This window comes from Oncorhynchus masou, chromosome 13 (genome assembly GCF_036934945.1).
Source record: "Oncorhynchus masou masou isolate Uvic2021 chromosome 13, UVic_Omas_1.1, whole genome shotgun sequence".
NCBI lineage: Eukaryota > Metazoa > Chordata > Actinopteri > Salmoniformes > Salmonidae > Oncorhynchus > Oncorhynchus masou.
In genome coordinates this window covers 29,131,337-29,149,721 of record NC_088224.1, presented here as the reverse complement: position 1 = coordinate 29,149,721, position 18,385 = coordinate 29,131,337, and the positions used below count along the sequence as shown (strand labels likewise).

Sequence of the window (18,385 nt, the reverse complement as noted above, 5' to 3'; positions counted from 1 at the left end):
ATTTGCCATGTTAATTATTCGAACCTGCAATGTAAACAAACCATTAATATTGGTTTCTTTGATACCAAGTTGCTTTCAAATCCCGACCTCGACTCAAGTAGGAATTAGGAAATAAACATACCAGAGGCACAGGACCGAGTACCGGCTATGTTCGGAGAAAATAATTTGTGAAACCACACTGTCTGCAGTTCTGCACATTAATGTTCAAATTATTTAGTATAGCCTATGCCCTATGAAAATAGTCTTCAGCATCCTAAATATTACCGCAGATGCAGTTAGTGTGAACCTGGGGGCATAAGGGTATGCAGAATGGGAACAGGGGCGGAGCCAGAGGGGTGGACACCACTGACATCTCATTTCACCTCTTGAAAGAATCAAGAGAATTTCCACAATTGCTGAAATCAGAAGTTAGTTAAGGTTTCCTGAACAACTTATGAAAGTTGCGTCACTGTAAGACATTTGGCTCCATTAACAGATCGGTTCCCAAGTCAGCCTAACATTCTCTTCATATGTGCTATTAATACACGCAGTGTCGTGTATACTGTAACTAGTAGGCTACAGCTGTCAGTGTTCAGCAAGTTAACATTCATCAATTTGAAATCCAGTAACTCACATTTTTGTACTTGAACGCAAAACAAACAATTGTTATTATCAATCTGTTAACGTTACTCAAAGGTGCAACAAAGTACTAAGTAAAGGGTCTGAAGTTATGTAAATGTGATTACATTTGCTTGGTCATGGGTTATTGTGTAGATTAAGGGGAGAAATCATTTTAGATAAGGCTGGAATGTAATTTGTGGTCTGAATACCATCTGCACCGTAACCCCCAAAGAACATGTTCTGAAACACTTAAGTGGACATTCCCTTAAAAGTAATGTTTCAGTTTCCAATTATGCACTACATGCTGGAGTAAACACAGAAATTCATTGTCAAGGTATCTTCAAATAATTTATTCTTCAAGGTTAACAGTCATCTCTTGTGTTCATTGTTTTTGGAGTTCTGATGAGAGCATGTCTCCTTAGTGTTGTGGTACAGTGGTAGTCCCTTCACTGTTTGAGTGCCCCTTTTCAGCATTGTTCACCTCACCAGGAGCAGTTGTGGTGCCGAGGTCACTTGGTTGTAGGGTCGTCAGGAGTGAGACAAAATGGGGCCACCACAGCATTCTATCAACAGAAAAGAGTTAGTGGATAGGAAAGGGCCATAACTGCTATATGAAACCACATCTGACATGTACAAGTGATACTGGCAATTGCAGTGTGCTGGTCAAGATTAATTGGGATGAGTCTTGTCCTGGAGGCAGAATTGAACGATTCCAGCTAGGTGTGCCAGCTGTAAAGTCAAAATTAAGTTAGTAAATTATGACTAAAGTGCATTTGTTAAGGTTAGGCATGGTTAAGGTTAGATTGACTGTGACTGTGGCTGTGCCAGTGAGTGATCACTGCAGAGCCAAGTCATCCCAATAAAAGCTGACCTGCTTGCCATAATGCAGCGTACCATGATCCCAGACATACCCTTTCAATGAGTTGCAATTGTATAGAGATCCTTGTCCTCTCCAAGGTCTCCAATGGGCTCAGGTGTAGGATTCAACTCACGGTCTGGGGTGGGCTCCAGCTCTGAGAACAGACCATTTAGCACAGAACCTACATGCAATTATCACATGTAAACAAACATCAGTTCCTGCCTGATGAACCCAGTATATATATTTCAGAGCTAACGAACCCATGCTTGTTGGGCCTGACCCTCGGGGCCCACCCACATTTTGGGCAAATTATTTAATTTAACAGCCAGTGTTGGCAGAACTGCTAGAGTGTATGGATATGAAAAGACAAGTGTCTGAAATGGCACCCTATTCCCTGTAGTGCACTACCTTTGACCAGCGCCTCATGGTCAAGAAATCCTGTTGGGAGGCAGAGGAACTAAGTTACTAGTTAACTAAAATAGAAAATAGTAGCTAGCAAGACTGAGCAGAGGTTATTTTTAATGACTGCATTTTGAGAGTGGGTAGTTTGCGTCAAATGCCTTGACTAAAAACTGCAAAGGCATTACCTGCAAAGTTGCGTTGCAAAGCATAAAGTTCTGGCATGTCTGCCTCATGATTTGTTGGGAGAGTGTTCTGCTTGAAGGACCCCCCCCCCCCTTAAAGAATGTCATTGAAACCAGACCCTAGTCAATGCTGTTGCCTAGATGCACTACAAGGATTAAGGGCATGCAATTTCAGACAGTCAAATTACCCCTCTTCCAACGACTGCCAGGTGATAAGGGCCTCCTGTCCTCAGTTGGAGAAGGGAAGCCATATATAGCGATACCTTCCCTCGTTGGAGATAAAGGTGTCCTCTGTTTGGTTGTAACCATTATGGGGCCCAGAGTAACATCCTGGTTCCATACTAAAATAACACATTTTCATTAATCACTGGCAAGGTTACCTTCTCACATTTGCAGTACAGACAATTTTTACTTAGTCTTTTGTAAAATCCCATATTGAAGGTACAAAACACCTCCCCTTGGACACTTCTGCAGTGCATTTTGAGAAGGAAAGAGGAATTAAGATACTGCACCTTTCTTGGACTTCATCCCACTCCGCCAATGGTCGCCAGTGGCTTGAGGTTTGATGCGGTAGCCCGAAGGTTGGCTACCGCCTTGTCTTGGACTGAGGGGATATCGTGCTGGATCGTGATCAACCCCCTTCTGGCTATTCAGGCTTGGACAACGGCCACATTGCAAATCATTTGAGTCGGCAGACCTCCATCTGAAATGTGTAGAGGACACTCATGGACCAAGACATTTGAACAAATCCGATTGGTTATTCCAGTAGATAGCTACTCTTACTGGGCTGTGACCTAAGGAAATAAGTCAGATCTCACACCTGCCATTAATGAAGGAGCATGCCTTGTTGCTAGGCTCTGCATGGTCCATGACAGGGATTGCCATAAGGTGGCATATGATGTATAGCTGTAGAAACACAACAGGATGAGCAAAACAAAGATGTAGGCTACTGGGTTTCTACATCACAGCTATAAGTTATGTACCCATAATGCTCCACAACATCTGGTACTGCCCTCACCTCTGCCCTGTTCTCCTGGTAGAACCTAAAGGCATCAATGTGGAACTGGAGCTTGTCATCCTGGGTTCTATGCATGAACCCAGAGTTGGAGCCAGGCAGCTGGGAATCCACCAAGCACCTGTAGGGGAGATATATATAAACAGGGACAGCCCATAGAGCAGACTCATCTTTAGATCTGTGCCATTACAGCGTCTGACAGCATGGGCATTGAGGCTACAACCCATAGAAGTCCCCACCCAGTTGACTACTTTAAAATGGTGCCATCATGGTGGAAGCCCTCAATGGCACTGCTCTTGACAAGACTGCCTTTTGACTTCAAAAGGCCTCCATCATTCCCTACGGGCCAGCCAGAGAATATTCATTCTAGGTAGCAGATTTAGTTTAGGCAGTTCCCTCTTGCTTACCCATCATGCTCAATGAAGACGTATCTGGGGAAAGAGTTATTGTCTGGGTCCAGTGTGGCCACGCAGCTGCTAACAAAGACCCTGAGCCTGGAGTGGTGAGCTACCCTGACAGACGCCTCAATGTTGATGGGATCGCCCAGGAAGTAGACTCCAGAACCCCGCTCATAGAGCCAGTCACCTGGGCAGAAATGACAGAAGGTTATCCCAATTGACTAAAGGAACTTTACATTATTCCTTATAGTCCAAGGCCATTACATGTCAGTTCCTTCTAAAAAGAGGATTCATCAAAATGTGAATCAAGTCACTGGTCTAGAAATGTAAAACCCTACTCATTTCACAATGGAAAAAGATATTACTGAACACCTTTTAACAGTTGCAGCTGACAGCATTTCAGCGACAACTGACTCCACAAATGTGTTCTCCGTTAACAGGTGTTCAGAGATACAGATAGCCAGAGGTGTACCTGTGCTAATTGCTATACGGTTTACATTAATAAGCACAGTAACATGAAAATGTCAGTGTGGGAAACCTAATCCTATAAAATAGCGCTTTAAACTACCCTGGACAGAATATTATAGTCAATAGGCGCTAATAGTTAGCATCTATGAATGGGTTAAAAGGTCCATTGAGGAGTTTGTAAACAGGTCCATAGTTAGTAGGCTAATTGTTTAACGTTGCAGATAGAAACGTCAATAATTAAAGTGATGTCTGATGAGATTCTGTATTTAGCATGTCCAAGGATCATTTGTGCTCCACCATCCAAGCTTCTGGGAGAGCACAGTGGTCTCCTAATCATCTGAACTTTCAACAAGGTTGTGCCCTGCTCAACACAGCCCAGAATTTATATACCCACTTGTCATAAGCTTCAAGGAGAACTGCAGGTGGTCTTCGGCAGACACTGTGGCGCTGAAGGGGATCCAGGTCGGCTGGAGAGGGGCACTGTCTGAACTGTACTTCCTGAAACAGAAAGTACAGAGTCTGGCAAGCAAACCAATAGGGACCCAGTAGTCATGATCATTTAACAGTATAACCTAAACTCACCTTTCATAATGACAAGCAATTGGGATTACAGCACCATCCATTCGAATAACCCCATCTGGTGTGGCTCTGGGTGTATATCTGAGGAGGTTCGTATAGATCATGGAGTCTTTGTTCATCTGTGGATTCACAAAGTAGAAATTAAACAGGAGGTTGTTTTAAGAAGTCAGCTACTGAAACATTCACCATAATTACCAAACGCTTGGTTCCACAGTCTGATAGCGCTGCAAATATTCTGTATTCATCTCCGGCTGCTGATGCTGTAGCCCTGCAGGTCTCTTGGTCCTGTTCAACTCCAAGTCGCAGGTCATCCATGTCAATAAGAATACCGAGTTTAAACAGATCAGCCTTCACAACTATCTCCATGTAGTCTGAATGGCACTTCACATTGACCGTTTCCACTCGAACTGGTCTGGAAACTGTTTGTTGGGGAAGTTGAAGCTGTTTAAAAGGTAGACGATCCCCAAACTGTGGCAGTCGGCTTGGAAGTTGTTGCATTGTGCCAGTGCTGTAAGTAAGTGAAAAAGTAGGAGATATTAAGTTTTCCACTAGTAAAAACAGAACTAACTGCTTTGGAAATAGCCAGAGTGTGTTTGCCATTATGAGTCCCATGCCAACAACTAATGTGAACCTGTAAATTAGAGGGCAATGTGCCTCTGCTATACTACAATTGATGAAACTGAGGTAGCTTTTAACAACCTTGCAGGCTGCAAACCTGGGCTAGATTGGGCCCTAATTGGGCTTTGCATCTGATTAGTCAAACTATTTGCATGCATGTTCAGCGCGTTCCTCTGCCCAGCTGATGCATACCAGAACGTACAAAGCCTGGATAGGTATTTCACGTATCAGCAAACACATCATATGTTATAGAAATCTGTCAGTGGATGACACCGTTGATGACATGTCACGCAACCATTGGATGCATGCATGCAACTTCTGAGCAGGGAAAAGCGACCATTACGCTTGGATCACACCAACAGTATTCCTGCATTTTGGTACACGAGAATTACATTAATTTCCAATGAAACGCTGCGTTTGCCTTGCAGAGACACAATGAATGTAGATTTATTTTTTGCACACATATTCAGTAAAAATGTGGGATTACATAAAAACCGTTTGATTGCATAATTTATTTGCCAAGTATATTATTTATTCGATGACATCCACACATGAATTGTGATAGCCATCGTATAATTTTCCTCCAAAATGCAGTTTTGGAGCGAAATGCAATTATAAATAGTCAAGATAGCAGAGTAGGCTCTTTCAACAATGAGACCAATGTTGAGGAAGGTGGTCTTGATCGCGGTATTGGGCCGGGACCAGCCCCGCCGAAAGCGCAGGTCTGTGTTGGTCCAGATATGGTTAAAGTCCCGAAAGCAGGCAGGGGAGTTCCACCTTCTAATTCAAGAGCTTTGACTGTTTGGACAGGAATTCCGAAGCTACTTTCGTCTGGACCGAAGCCAGTTGGATCACCTGCTCCAGATGGTTGGAGCCAGGATCACCCGGATGGATACCAACTACCGGGAGTCCATTAGCCCAGTTGAACGCCTGGCGATTTGTCTCCGGTAAGCTATATTCTAGTACATTTTTAAAGCCTTTGATACCATAATTGATTGATATTTGATACACTGTTTTTATGTGCAACCTAGCTAGCTAAAGGGCTCTAGTTAATAGTCCCTATTTGACATCAGATGTACTTTTCCAGAATGTTCATTGGGACTATAACTTTTCCCAAATTTGGTTTTTAATCCTTTTTTAATTATGCAATGTTACCAAATGAAAAGAAAGGTGCCTTCTGCTCTGATGAAGGTAGGCTAGTCTTCTCCAGGACCCATTGTTGTCCAAGACAGTTGCAGTCATTCATTACATTCTTATTGGACTCACATACACTCTTAGAGAGAAAGGTTCCAGAAGTGTCCTTCTGCTTTCCCCATAGGATAACCAATAGGGTTATACTTGGAACCTAAAAGGGATCTCCTATGGGGACAGCCAGAGAACCCTTTTAAGTAGATAGTACCATTCTTTCTAAGAGTAGAGTTGGCCTGGACTACAGTTTATTGATATAGTCATAGACTGAATTGTACTGTTTCAAGGCATTGTTAATGATGGTTGATGAGTAGTACAATATAATTAGTAAATCATAATAAACAGTAATGAGGTAGCTATATGAGTAGATATAATATGTGGGTGGAATTCAAGTTATACACAATATTGATCATTATTTTGAATTATATTTTAGATTCTTGGCAACAGGGGACTCCTACAGGACCATAGTATTCAGCTTCTGAGTTGGATGGTCCACGGTGGCAGGCATCGTCCCCTCTGTGGCACAAGCCTTTTGGGTCTGTCTGGATGGTGAATACATGCCTGTCCCTGAGGAGGAAGACTGGAGGGTCATTGCTGCCGAGTTACTGGAGAGGTGGAATTTCACACCACACCAAACTGGAAGTCTTCCGACTAGCTTGGAAAGACAGTAGCGTGCAGTACCGAAGAGCCCTTACTGCTGCTCTATCATCCTATTTTTCCAACTTAATTGAGGAAAATAAGAACAATCCGAAATAGCTTTGCGACAGTATCAAAAATGTATCTAAAAAGCAGCATTCCCCAAGAGAGGATGGCTTTCACTTCAGCAGGGATAAATTCATGAACTTCTTTGAGGAAAAGATCATGATTATTAGAAAGCAAATTACGGACTCCTCTTTTAATCTGCGTATTCCTTCAAAGCTCAGTTGTCCTGAGTCTGCACAACTCTGCCAGGACCTAGGATCAAGAGAGATGCTCAAGTGTTTTAGTACTATATCTCTTGACACAATGATGAAAATAATCATCGCCTCTAAACCTTCAAGCTGCATACTGGACCCTATTCCAACTAAACTACTGAAAGAGCTGCTTCCTGTGCTTGGACCTCCTATGTTGAACATAATAAATGTCTCTCTATCCACCGGATGTGTACCAAACTCACGAAAAGTGGCAGTAATAAAGCCTCTCTTGAAAAAGCCAAACCATGACCCAGAAAATATGAAAAACTATCGGCCTATATCGAATCTTCCATTCTTCTCAATTTTTTTCCGAAAAGGCTGTTGCGCAGCAACTCACTGCCTTCCTGAAGACAAACAATGTATAGAAATGCTTCAGTCTGGTTTTGGACCCCATCATAGCACTGATACTGCACTTGTGAAGGTGGTAAATGACCTTTAAATGGCATCAGACCGAGGCTCTGCATCTGTCCTCGTGCTCCTAGACCTTAGTGCTGCTTTTGATACCATCGATCAACACATTCTTTTGTAGAGATTGGAAACCCAAATTGGTCTCCACGGACAAGTTCTGGCCTGGTTTAGATATTATCTGTCGGAAAGATATCAGTTTGTCTCTGTGAATGGTTTGTCCTCTGACAAATCAACTGTAAATTTCGGTGTTCCTCAAGGTTCTGTTTTAGGACCACTATTGTTTTCACTATATATTTGACCTCTTGGGGATGTCATTCGAAAACATAATATTAACTTCCACTGCTATGCGGATGACACACAGCTGTACATTTCAATGAAACATGGTGAAGCCCCAAAATTGCCCTCGCTAGAAGCATGTGTTTCAGACATAAGGAAGTGGATGGCTGCAAACGTTCTACTTTTAAACTCGGACAAAACAGAGATGCTTGTTCTAGGTCCCAAGAAACAAAGAGATCTTCTGTTGAATCTGACAATTAATCTTAATGGTTGTACAGTCGTCTCAAATAAAACTGTGAAGGACCTCGGCGTTACTCTGTACCCTGATCTCTCTTTTGAAGAACATATCAAGACCATTTCAAGGACAGCTTTTTTCCATCTACGTAACATTGCAGAAATCAGAGACTTTCTGTCCAAAAATGATGCATAAAAATGAATCCATGCTTTTGTCACTTCTAGGTTAGACTACTGCAATGCTCTACTTTCCGGCTACCCGGATAAAGCACTAAATAAACTTCAGTTAGTGCTAAATACGGCTGCTAGAATCCTGACTAGAACCACATTTTTGTATCATATTAGTCCAGTGCTAGCCTCCCTACACTGGCTTCCTGTCAAGGCAAGGGCTGATTTCAAGGTTTTACTGCTAACCTACAAAGCATTACATGGGCTTGCTCCTACCTATCTCTCTGATTTGGTCCTGCCGTACATACCTACACGTACGCTACGGTCACAAGACGCAGGCCTCCTAATTGTCCCTAGAATTTCTAAGCAAACAGCTGGAGGCAGTGCTTTCTCCTATAGAGCTCCATTTTTATGGAATGGTCTGCCTACCCATGTAAGAGACGCAAACTCGGTCTCAACCTTTAAGTCTTTACTGAAGACTCATCTCTTCAGTGGGTCATATGATTGAGTGTAGTCTGGCCCAGGAGTGGGAAGGTGAACGGAAAGGCTCTGGAGCAACGAACCGCCCTTGCTGTCTCTGCCTGGCCGGTTCCCCTCTTTCCACTGGGATTCTCTGCCTCTAACCCTATTACAGGGGCTGAGTCACTGGCTTACTGGCGCTCTTTCATACCGTCCCTAGGAGGGGTGCGTCACTTGAGTGGGTTGAGTCACTGATGTGATCTTTCTGTCTGGGTTGGCACCCCCCTCTTGGGTTGTGCCGTGGCGGAGATCTTTGTGGGCTATACTCGGCCTTGTCTCAGGATGGTAAGTTGGTGGTTGAAGATATCCCTCTAGTGGTGTGGGGGCTGTGCTTTGGCAAAGTGGGTGGGGTTATATCCTTCCTGTTTGGCCCTGTCCGGGGGTGTCCTCGGATGGGGCCACAGTGTCACCTGACCCCTCCTGTCTCAGCCTCCAGTATTTATGCTGCAGTAGTTTGTGTCGGGGGGCTAGGGTCAGTTTGTTATATCTGGAGTACTTCTCCTGTCCTATTCGGTGTCCTGTGTGAATTTAAGTGTGCTCTCTCTAATTCTCTCTTTCGGAGGACCTGAGCCCGAGGACCATGCCTCAGGACTACCTGACATGATGACTCCTTGCTGTCCCCAGTCCACCTGGCCGTGCTGCTGCTCCAGTTTCAACTGTTCTGCCTTATTTGACCATGCCGGTCATGTTCTGTTATAACCTCCACCCGGCACAGCCAGAAGAGGACTGGCCACCCCGCATAGCCTGGTTCCTCTCTGTTTCTTCCTAGGGAGTTTTTCCTAGCCACTTTGCTTCTACACCTGCATTGCTTGCTGTTTGAGGTTTTAGGCTGGGTTTCTGTACAGCACTTTGAGATATCAGCTGATGTACGAAGGGCTATATAAATTTGATTTGAAGTCTATGGGTCTTGTCGGTGACAAGTTTTTGACAACTGTAGCATTGTAGCTAAACCTATTCCTTTCCCTAACCTGCCACGTTAATTCACTAATTTGCCATGTTAATTATTCGAACCTGCAATGTAAACAAACCATTAATATTGGTTTCTTTGATACCAAGTTGCTTTCAAATCCCGACCTCGACTCAAGTAGGAATTAGGAAATAAACATACCAGAGGCACAGGACCGAGTACCGGCTATGTTCGGAGAAAATAATTTGTGAAACCACACTGTCTGCAGTTCTGCACATTAATGTTCAAATTATTTAGTATAGCCTATGCCCTATGAAAATAGTCTTCAGCATCCTAAATATTACCGCAGATGCAGTTAGTGTGAACCTGGGGGCATAAGGGTATGCAGAATGGGAACAGGGGCGGAGCCAGAGGGGTGGACACCACTGACATCTCATTTCACCTCTTGAAAGAATCAAGAGAATTTCCACAATTGCTGAAATCAGAAGTTAGTTAAGGTTTCCTGAACAACTTATGAAAGTTGCGTCACTGTAAGACATTTGGCTCCATTAACAGATCGGTTCCCAAGTCAGCCTAACATTCTCTTCATATGTGCTATTAATACACGCAGTGTCGTGTATACTGTAACTAGTAGGCTACAGCTGTCAGTGTTCAGCAAGTTAACATTCATCAATTTGAAATCCAGTAACTCACATTTTTGTACTTGAACGCAAAACAAACAATTGTTATTATCAATCTGTTAACGTTACTCAAAGGTGCAACAAAGTACTAAGTAAAGGGTCTGAAGTTATGTAAATGTGATTACATTTGCTTGGTCATGGGTTATTGTGTAGATTAAGGGGAGAAATCATTTTAGATAAGGCTGGAATGTAATTTGTGGTCTGAATACCATCTGCACCGTAACCCCCAAAGAACATGTTCTGAAACACTTAAGTGGACATTCCCTTAAAAGTAATGTTTCAGTTTCCAATTATGCACTACATGCTGGAGTAAACACAGAAATTCATTGTCAAGGTATCTTCAAATAATTTATTCTTCAAGGTTAACAGTCATCTCTTGTGTTCATTGTTTTTGGAGTTCTGATGAGAGCATGTCTCCTTAGTGTTGTGGTACAGTGGTAGTCCCTTCACTGTTTGAGTGCCCCTTTTCAGCATTGTTCACCTCACCAGGAGCAGTTGTGGTGCCGAGGTCACTTGGTTGTAGGGTCGTCAGGAGTGAGACAAAATGGGGCCACCACAGCATTCTATCAACAGAAAAGAGTTAGTGGATAGGAAAGGGCCATAACTGCTATATGAAACCACATCTGACATGTACAAGTGATACTGGCAATTGCAGTGTGCTGGTCAAGATTAATTGGGATGAGTCTTGTCCTGGAGGCAGAATTGAACGATTCCAGCTAGGTGTGCCAGCTGTAAAGTCAAAATTAAGTTAACAAATGCACTTTAGTCATAATTTACTAAGGTTAGGCATGGTTAAGGTTAGATTGACTGTGACTGTGGCTGTGCCAGTGAGTGATCACTGCAGAGCCAAGTCATCCCAATAAAAGCTGACCTGCTTGCCATAATGCAGCGTACCATGATCCCAGACATACCCTTTCAATGAGTTGCAATTGTATAGAGATCCTTGTCCTCTCCAAGGTCTCCAATGGGCTCAGGTGTAGGATTCAACTCACGGTCTGGGGTGGGCTCCAGCTCTGAGAACAGACCATTTAGCACAGAACCTACATGCAATTATCACATGTAAACAAACATCAGTTCCTGCCTGATGAACCCAGTATATATATTTCAGAGCTAACGAACCCATGCTTGTTGGGCCTGACCCTCGGGGCCCACCCACATTTTGGGCAAATTATTTAATTTAACAGCCAGTGTTGGCAGAACTGCTAGAGTGTATGGATATGAAAAGACAAGTGTCTGAAATGGCACCCTATTCCCTGTAGTGCACTACCTTTGACCAGCGCCTCATGGTCAAGAAATCCTGTTGGGAGGCAGAGGAACTAAGTTACTAGTTAACTAAAATAGAAAATAGTAGCTAGCAAGACTGAGCAGAGGTTATTTTTAATGACTGCATTTTGAGAGTGGGTAGTTTGCGTCAAATGCCTTGACTAAAAACTGCAAAGGCATTACCTGCAAAGTTGCGTTGCAAAGCATAAAGTTCTGGCATGTCTGCCTCATGATTTGTTGGGAGAGTGTTCTGCTTGAAGGACCCCCCCCTTAAAGAATGTCATTGAAACCAGACCCTAGTCAATGCTGTTGCCTAGATGCACTACAAGGATTAAGGGCATGCAATTTCAGACAGTCAAATTACCCCTCTTCCAACGACTGCCAGGTGATAAGGGCCTCCTGTCCTCAGTTGGAGAAGGGAAGCCATATATAGCGATACCTTCCCTCGTTGGAGATAAAGGTGTCCTCTGTTTGGTTGTAACCATTATGGGGCCCAGAGTAACATCCTGGTTCCATACTAAAATAACACATTTTCATTAATCACTGGCAAGGTTACCTTCTCACATTTGCAGTACAGACAATTTTTACTTAGTCTTTTGTAAAATCCCATATTGAAGGTACAAAACACCTCCCCTTGGACACTTCTGCAGTGCATTTTGAGAAGGAAAGAGGAATTAAGATACTGCACCTTTCTTGGACTTCATCCCACTCCGCCAATGGTCGCCAGTGGCTTGAGGTTTGATGCGGTAGCCCGAAGGTTGGCTACCGCCTTGTCTTGGACTGAGGGGATATCGTGCTGGATCGTGATCAACCCCCTTCTGGCTATTCAGGCTTGGACAACGGCCACATTGCAAATCATTTGAGTCGGCAGACCTCCATCTGAAATGTGTAGAGGACACTCATGGACCAAGACATTTGAACAAATCCGATTGGTTATTCCAGTAGATAGCTACTCTTACTGGGCTGTGACCTAAGGAAATAAGTCAGATCTCACACCTGCCATTAATGAAGGAGCATGCCTTGTTGCTAGGCTCTGCATGGTCCATGACAGGGATTGCCATAAGGTGGCATATGATGTATAGCTGTAGAAACACAACAGGATGAGCAAAACAAAGATGTAGGCTACTGGGTTTCTACATCACAGCTATAAGTTATGTACCCATAATGCTCCACAACATCTGGTACTGCCCTCACCTCTGCCCTGTTCTCCTGGTAGAACCTAAAGGCATCAATGTGGAACTGGAGCTTGTCATCCTGGGTTCTATGCATGAACCCAGAGTTGGAGCCAGGCAGCTGGGAATCCACCAAGCACCTGTAGGGGAGATATATATAAACAGGGACAGCCCATAGAGCAGACTCATCTTTAGATCTGTGCCATTACAGCATGGGCATTGAGGCTACAACCCATAGAAGTCCCCACCCAGTTGACTACTTTAAAATGGTGCCATCATGGTGGAAGCCCTCAATGGCACTGCTCTTGACAAGACTGCCTTTTGACTTCAAAAGGCCTCCATCATTCCCTACGGGCCAGCCAGAGAATATTCATTCTAGGTAGCAGATTTAGTTTAGGCAGTTCCCTCTTGCTTACCCATCATGCTCAATGAAGACGTATCTGGGGAAAGAGTTATTGTCTGGGTCCAGTGTGGCCACGCAGCTGCTAACAAAGACCCTGAGCCTGGAGTGGTGAGCTACCCTGACAGACGCCTCAATGTTGATGGGATCGCCCAGGAAGTAGACTCCAGAACCCCGCTCATAGAGCCAGTCACCTGGGCAGAAATGACAGAAGGTTATCCCAATTGACTAAAGGAACTTTACATTATTCCTTATAGTCCAAGGCCATTACATGTCAGTTCCTTCTAAAAAGAGGATTCATCAAAATGTGAATCAAGTCACTGGTCTAGAAATGTAAAACCCTACTCATTTCACAATGGAAAAAAGATATTACTGAACACCTTTTAACAGTTGCAGCTGACAGCATTTCAGCGACAACTGACTCCACAAATGTGTTCTCCGTTAACAGGTGTTCAGAGATACAGATAGCCAGAGGTGTACCTGTGCTAATTGCTATACGGTTTACATTAATAAGCACAGTAACATGAAAATGTCAGTGTGGGAAACCTAATCCTATAAAATAGCGCTTTAAACTACCCTGGACAGAATATTATAGTCAATAGGCGCTAATAGTTAGCATCTATGAATGGGTTAAAAGGTCCATTGAGGAGTTTGTAAACAGGTCCATAGTTAGTAGGCTAATTGTTTAACGTTGCAGATAGAAACGTCAATAATTAAAGTGATGTCTGATGAGATTCTGTATTTAGCATGTCCAAGGATCATTTGTGCTCCACCATCCAAGCTTCTGGGAGAGCACAATGGTCTCCTAATCATCTGAACTTTCAACAAGGTTGTGCCCTGCTCAACACAGCCCAGAATTTATATACCCACTTGTCATAAGCTTCAAGGAGAACTGCAGGTTGTCTTCGGCAGACACTGTGGCGCTGAAGGGGATCCAGGTCGGCTGGAGAGGGGCACTGTCTGAACTGTACTTCCTGAAACAGAAAGTACAGAGTCTGGCAAGCAAACCAATAGGGACACAGTAGTCATGATCATTTAACAGTATAACCTAAACTCACCTTTCATAATGACAAGAAATTGGGATTACAGCACCATCCATTCGAATAACCCCATCTGGTGTGGCTCTGGGTGTATATCTGAGGAGGTTCGTATAGATCATGGAGTCTTTGTTCATCTGTGGATTCACAAAGTAGAAATTAAACAGGAGGTTGTTTTAAGAAGTCAGCTACTGAAACATTCACCATAATTACCAAACGCTTGGTTCCACAGTCTGATAGCGCTGCAAATATTCTGTATTCATCTCCGGCTGCTGATGCTGTAGCCCTGCAGGTCTCTTGGTCCTGTTCAACTCCAAGTCGCAGGTCATCCATGTCAATAAGAATACCGAGTTTAAACAGATCAGCCTTCACAACTATCTCCATGTAGTCTGAATGGCACTTCACATTGACCGTTTCCACTCGAACTGGTCTGGAAACTGTTTGTTGGGGAAGTTGAAGCTGTTTAAAAGGTAGACGATCCCCAAACTGTGGCAGTCGGCTTGGAAGTTGTTGCATTGTGCCAGTGCTGTAAGTAAATGAAAAAGTAGGAGATATTAAGTTTTCCACTAGTAAAAACAGAACTAACTGCTTTGGAAATAGCCAGAGTGTGTTTGCCATTATGAGTCCCATGCCAACAACTAATGTGAACCTGTAAATTAGAGGGCAATGTGCCTCTGCTATACTACAATTGATGAAACTGAGGTAGCTTTTAACAACCTTGCAGGCTGCAAACCTGGGCTAGATTGGGCCCTAATTGGGCTTTGCATCTGATTAGTCAAACTATTTGCATGCATGTTCAGCGCGTTCCTCTGCCCAGCTGATGCATACCAGAACGTACAAAGCCTGAGTAGGTATTTCACGTATCAGCAAACACATCATATGTTATAGAAATCTGTCAGTCGATGACACCGTTGATGACATGTCACGCAACCATTGGATGCATGCATGCAACTTCTGAGCAGGGGAAAGCGACCATTACGCTTGGATCACACCAACAGTATTCCTGCATTTTGGTACACGAGAATTACATTAATTTCCAATGAAACGCTGCGTTTGCCTTGCAGAGACACTGTATGCATAGACGGCTTGACAGAAATGGTAACAAGAGGTGAATGTTGAATTTTTGTTGCATACATATCCAGATGATGCTGCGTAGTGTTTTTTGCAAAACACGGTCGGTGTGTTGGAAGCTATCTGTGATGTTCCACATTTGCCGAGGTCGCGCTCAAACATAGCAACCAATGGTTGATACAGGCTAACACGTTATCGACTGTGCCGTTTTGGCACCAGTTGGTTATAATGTATGTGGTTCTTTGTTAGGTAAAATACCTATCCAGGCGTTGTAACGCTTCGAACACACCGACTGTGTCATTGCGTTTCGGTACACCAGAAGTACATTCATTTCCAATGGACTGCTGCATTTGCCTTGCAGCGTTGCAGAGGCAGTTGCAGTGTGTTCTGTGTGGCAAATCAAACGTATGCATCAAATTGTATGTGTAGACTTGACAGAAAGTAGCAAAATATGAATGTAGATTTATTTTTTGCACACATATTCAGTAAAAATGTGGGATTACATAAAAACAGTTTGATTGCATAATTTCTTCACATTTTTTATTAATTTATTTGCCAAGTATATTATTTATTTGATGACATCCACACATGAATTGTGATAGCCATCGTATAATTTTCCTCCAAAATGCAGTTTTGGAGCGAAATGCAATTATAAATAGTCAAGATAGCAGAGTAGGCTCTTTCAACAATGAGACCAACGTTGAGGAAGGTGGTCTTGATTGCGGTATTGGGCCGGGACCAGCCCCGCCGAAAGCGCAGGTCTGTGTTGGTCCAGATATGGTTAAAGTCCCGAAAGCAGGCAGGGGAGTTCCACCGTCTAATTCAAGAGCTTCGACTGTTTGGACAGGAATTCCGAAGCTACTTTCGTCTGGACCGAAGCCAGTTGGATCACCTGCTCCAGATGGTTGGAGCCAGGATCACCCGGATGGATACCAACTACCGGGAGTCCATTAGCCCAGTTGAACGCCTGGCGATTTGTCTCCGGTAAGCTATATTCTAGTACATTTTTAAAGCCTTTGATACCATAATTGATTGATATTTGATACATTGTTTTTATGTGCAACCTAGCTAGCTAAAGGGCTCTAGTTAATAGTCCCTATTTGACATCAGATGTACTTTTCCAGAATGTTCATTGGGACTATAACTTTTCCCAAATTTGGTTTATAATCCTCTTTTAATTATGCAATGTTACCAAATGAAAAGAAAGGTCAAATAAATCAAATCAAATTTTATTTGTCACATACACATGGTTAGCAGATGTTAATGCGAGTGTAGCGAAATGCTTGTGCTTCTAGTTCCGACAATGCAGTAATAACCAACAAGTAATCTAACTAACAATTCCTAATCTACTGTCTTATACACAGTGTAAGGGGATAAAGAATATGTACATAAGGACATATGAATGAGTGATGGTACAGAGCAGCATAGGCAAGATACAGTAGATGGTATCGAGTACAGTATATACATGTGAGATGAGTATGTAAACAAAGTGGCATAGTTAAAGTGGCTAGTGATACATGTATTACATAATGATGCAGTCGATGATATAGAGTACAGTATATACGTATGCATATGAGATGAATCATGTAGGGTAAGTAACATTATATAAGGTAGCATTGTTTAAAGTGGCTAGTGATATATTTACATCATTTCCCATCAATTCCCATTATTAAAGTGGCTGGAGTTGAGTCAGTGTCAGTGTGTAGGCAGCAGCCACTCAATGTTAGTGGTGGCTGTTTAACAGTCTGATGGCCTTGAGATAGAAGCTGTTTTTCAGTCTCTCGGTCCCAGCTTTGATGCACCTGTACTGACCTCGCCTTCTGGATGATAGCGGGGTGAACAGGCAGTGGCTCGGGTGGTAGATGTCCTTGATGATCTTTATGGCCTTCTTTAGGTGCCTTCTGCTCTGATGAAGGTAGGCTAGTCTTCTCCAGGACCCATTGTTGTCCAAGACAGTTGCAGTCATTCATTACATTCTTATTGGACTCACATACACTCTTAGAGAGAAAGGTTCCAGAAGTGTCCTTCTGCTTTCCCCATAGGATAACCAATAGGGTTATACTTGGAACCTAAAAAGGATCTCCTATGGGGACAGCCAGAGAACCCTTTTAAGTAGATAGTACCATTCTTTCTAAGAGTAGAGTTGGCCTGGACTACAGTTTATTGATATAGTCATAGACTGAATTGTACTGTTTCAAGGCATTGTTAATGGTGGTTGATGAGTAGTACAATATATAATTAGTAAATCATAATAAACAGTAATGAGGTAGCTATATGAGTAGATATAATATGTGGGTGGAATTCAAGTTATACACAATATTGATCATTATTTTGAATTATATTTTAGATTCTTGGCAACAGGGGACTCCTACAGGACCATAGTATTCAGCTTCTGAGTTGGATGGTCCACGGTGGCAGGCATCGTCCCCTCTGTGGCACAAGCCTTTTGGGTCTGTCTGGATGGTGAATACATGCCTGTCCCTGAGGAGGAAGACTGGAGGGTCATTGCTGCCGAGTTACTGGAGAGGTGGAATTTCACACCACACCAAACTGGAAGTCTTCCGACTAGCTTGGAAAGACAGTACCGTGTAGTACCGAAGAGCCCTTACTGCTGCTCGATCATCCTATTTTTCCAACTTAATTGAGGAAAATAAGAACAATCCGAAATACCTTTTTGATACTGTCGCAAAGCTATCTAAAATGCAGCATTCCCCAAGAGAGGATGGCTTTCACTTCAGCAGGGATAAATTCATGAACTTCTTTGAGGAAAAGATCATGATTATTAGAAAGCAAATTACGGACTCCTCTTTTAATCTGCGTATTCCTTCAAAGCTCAGTTGTCCTGAGTCTGCACAACTCTGCCAGGACCTAGGATCAAGAGAGATGCTCAAGTGTTTTAGTACTACATCTCGACACAATGATGAAAATAATCATGGCCTCTAAACCTTCAAGCTGCATACTGGACCATATTCCAACTAAACTACTGAA

General features: G+C 43.1%; 2 protein-coding genes across 2 annotated transcripts; both read right to left on the bottom strand.

Moving 5' to 3' along the window:
• Nucleotides 1–2,541: 2,541 nt before the first annotated feature.
• LOC135553301 (zona pellucida sperm-binding protein 3-like) lies at nucleotides 2,542–4,896 on the bottom strand. Its single transcript, XM_064985467.1, has 7 exons — nucleotides 4,699–4,896; nucleotides 4,507–4,622; nucleotides 4,319–4,422; nucleotides 3,466–3,643; nucleotides 3,062–3,179; nucleotides 2,864–2,949; nucleotides 2,542–2,746 (listed from the first exon to the last, which is right to left on the bottom strand). Exons 1-7 carry the CDS (start codon nucleotides 4,867–4,869, stop codon nucleotides 2,542–2,544), a joined length of 978 nt encoding a protein of 325 aa, XP_064841539.1. The 5' UTR covers nucleotides 4,870–4,896.
• Nucleotides 4,897–12,391: 7,495 nt separating this feature from the next.
• LOC135553300 (zona pellucida sperm-binding protein 3-like) lies at nucleotides 12,392–14,737 on the bottom strand. The gene is made up of 7 exons (XM_064985466.1): nucleotides 14,540–14,737; nucleotides 14,348–14,463; nucleotides 14,160–14,263; nucleotides 13,306–13,483; nucleotides 12,912–13,029; nucleotides 12,714–12,799; nucleotides 12,392–12,596 (listed from the first exon to the last, which is right to left on the bottom strand). The coding sequence occupies exons 1-7, from the start codon at nucleotides 14,708–14,710 to the stop codon at nucleotides 12,392–12,394; spliced, it is 978 nt and encodes a 325-aa protein (XP_064841538.1). The 5' UTR covers nucleotides 14,711–14,737.
• Between the last annotated feature and the right edge of the window lie 3,648 nt (nucleotides 14,738–18,385).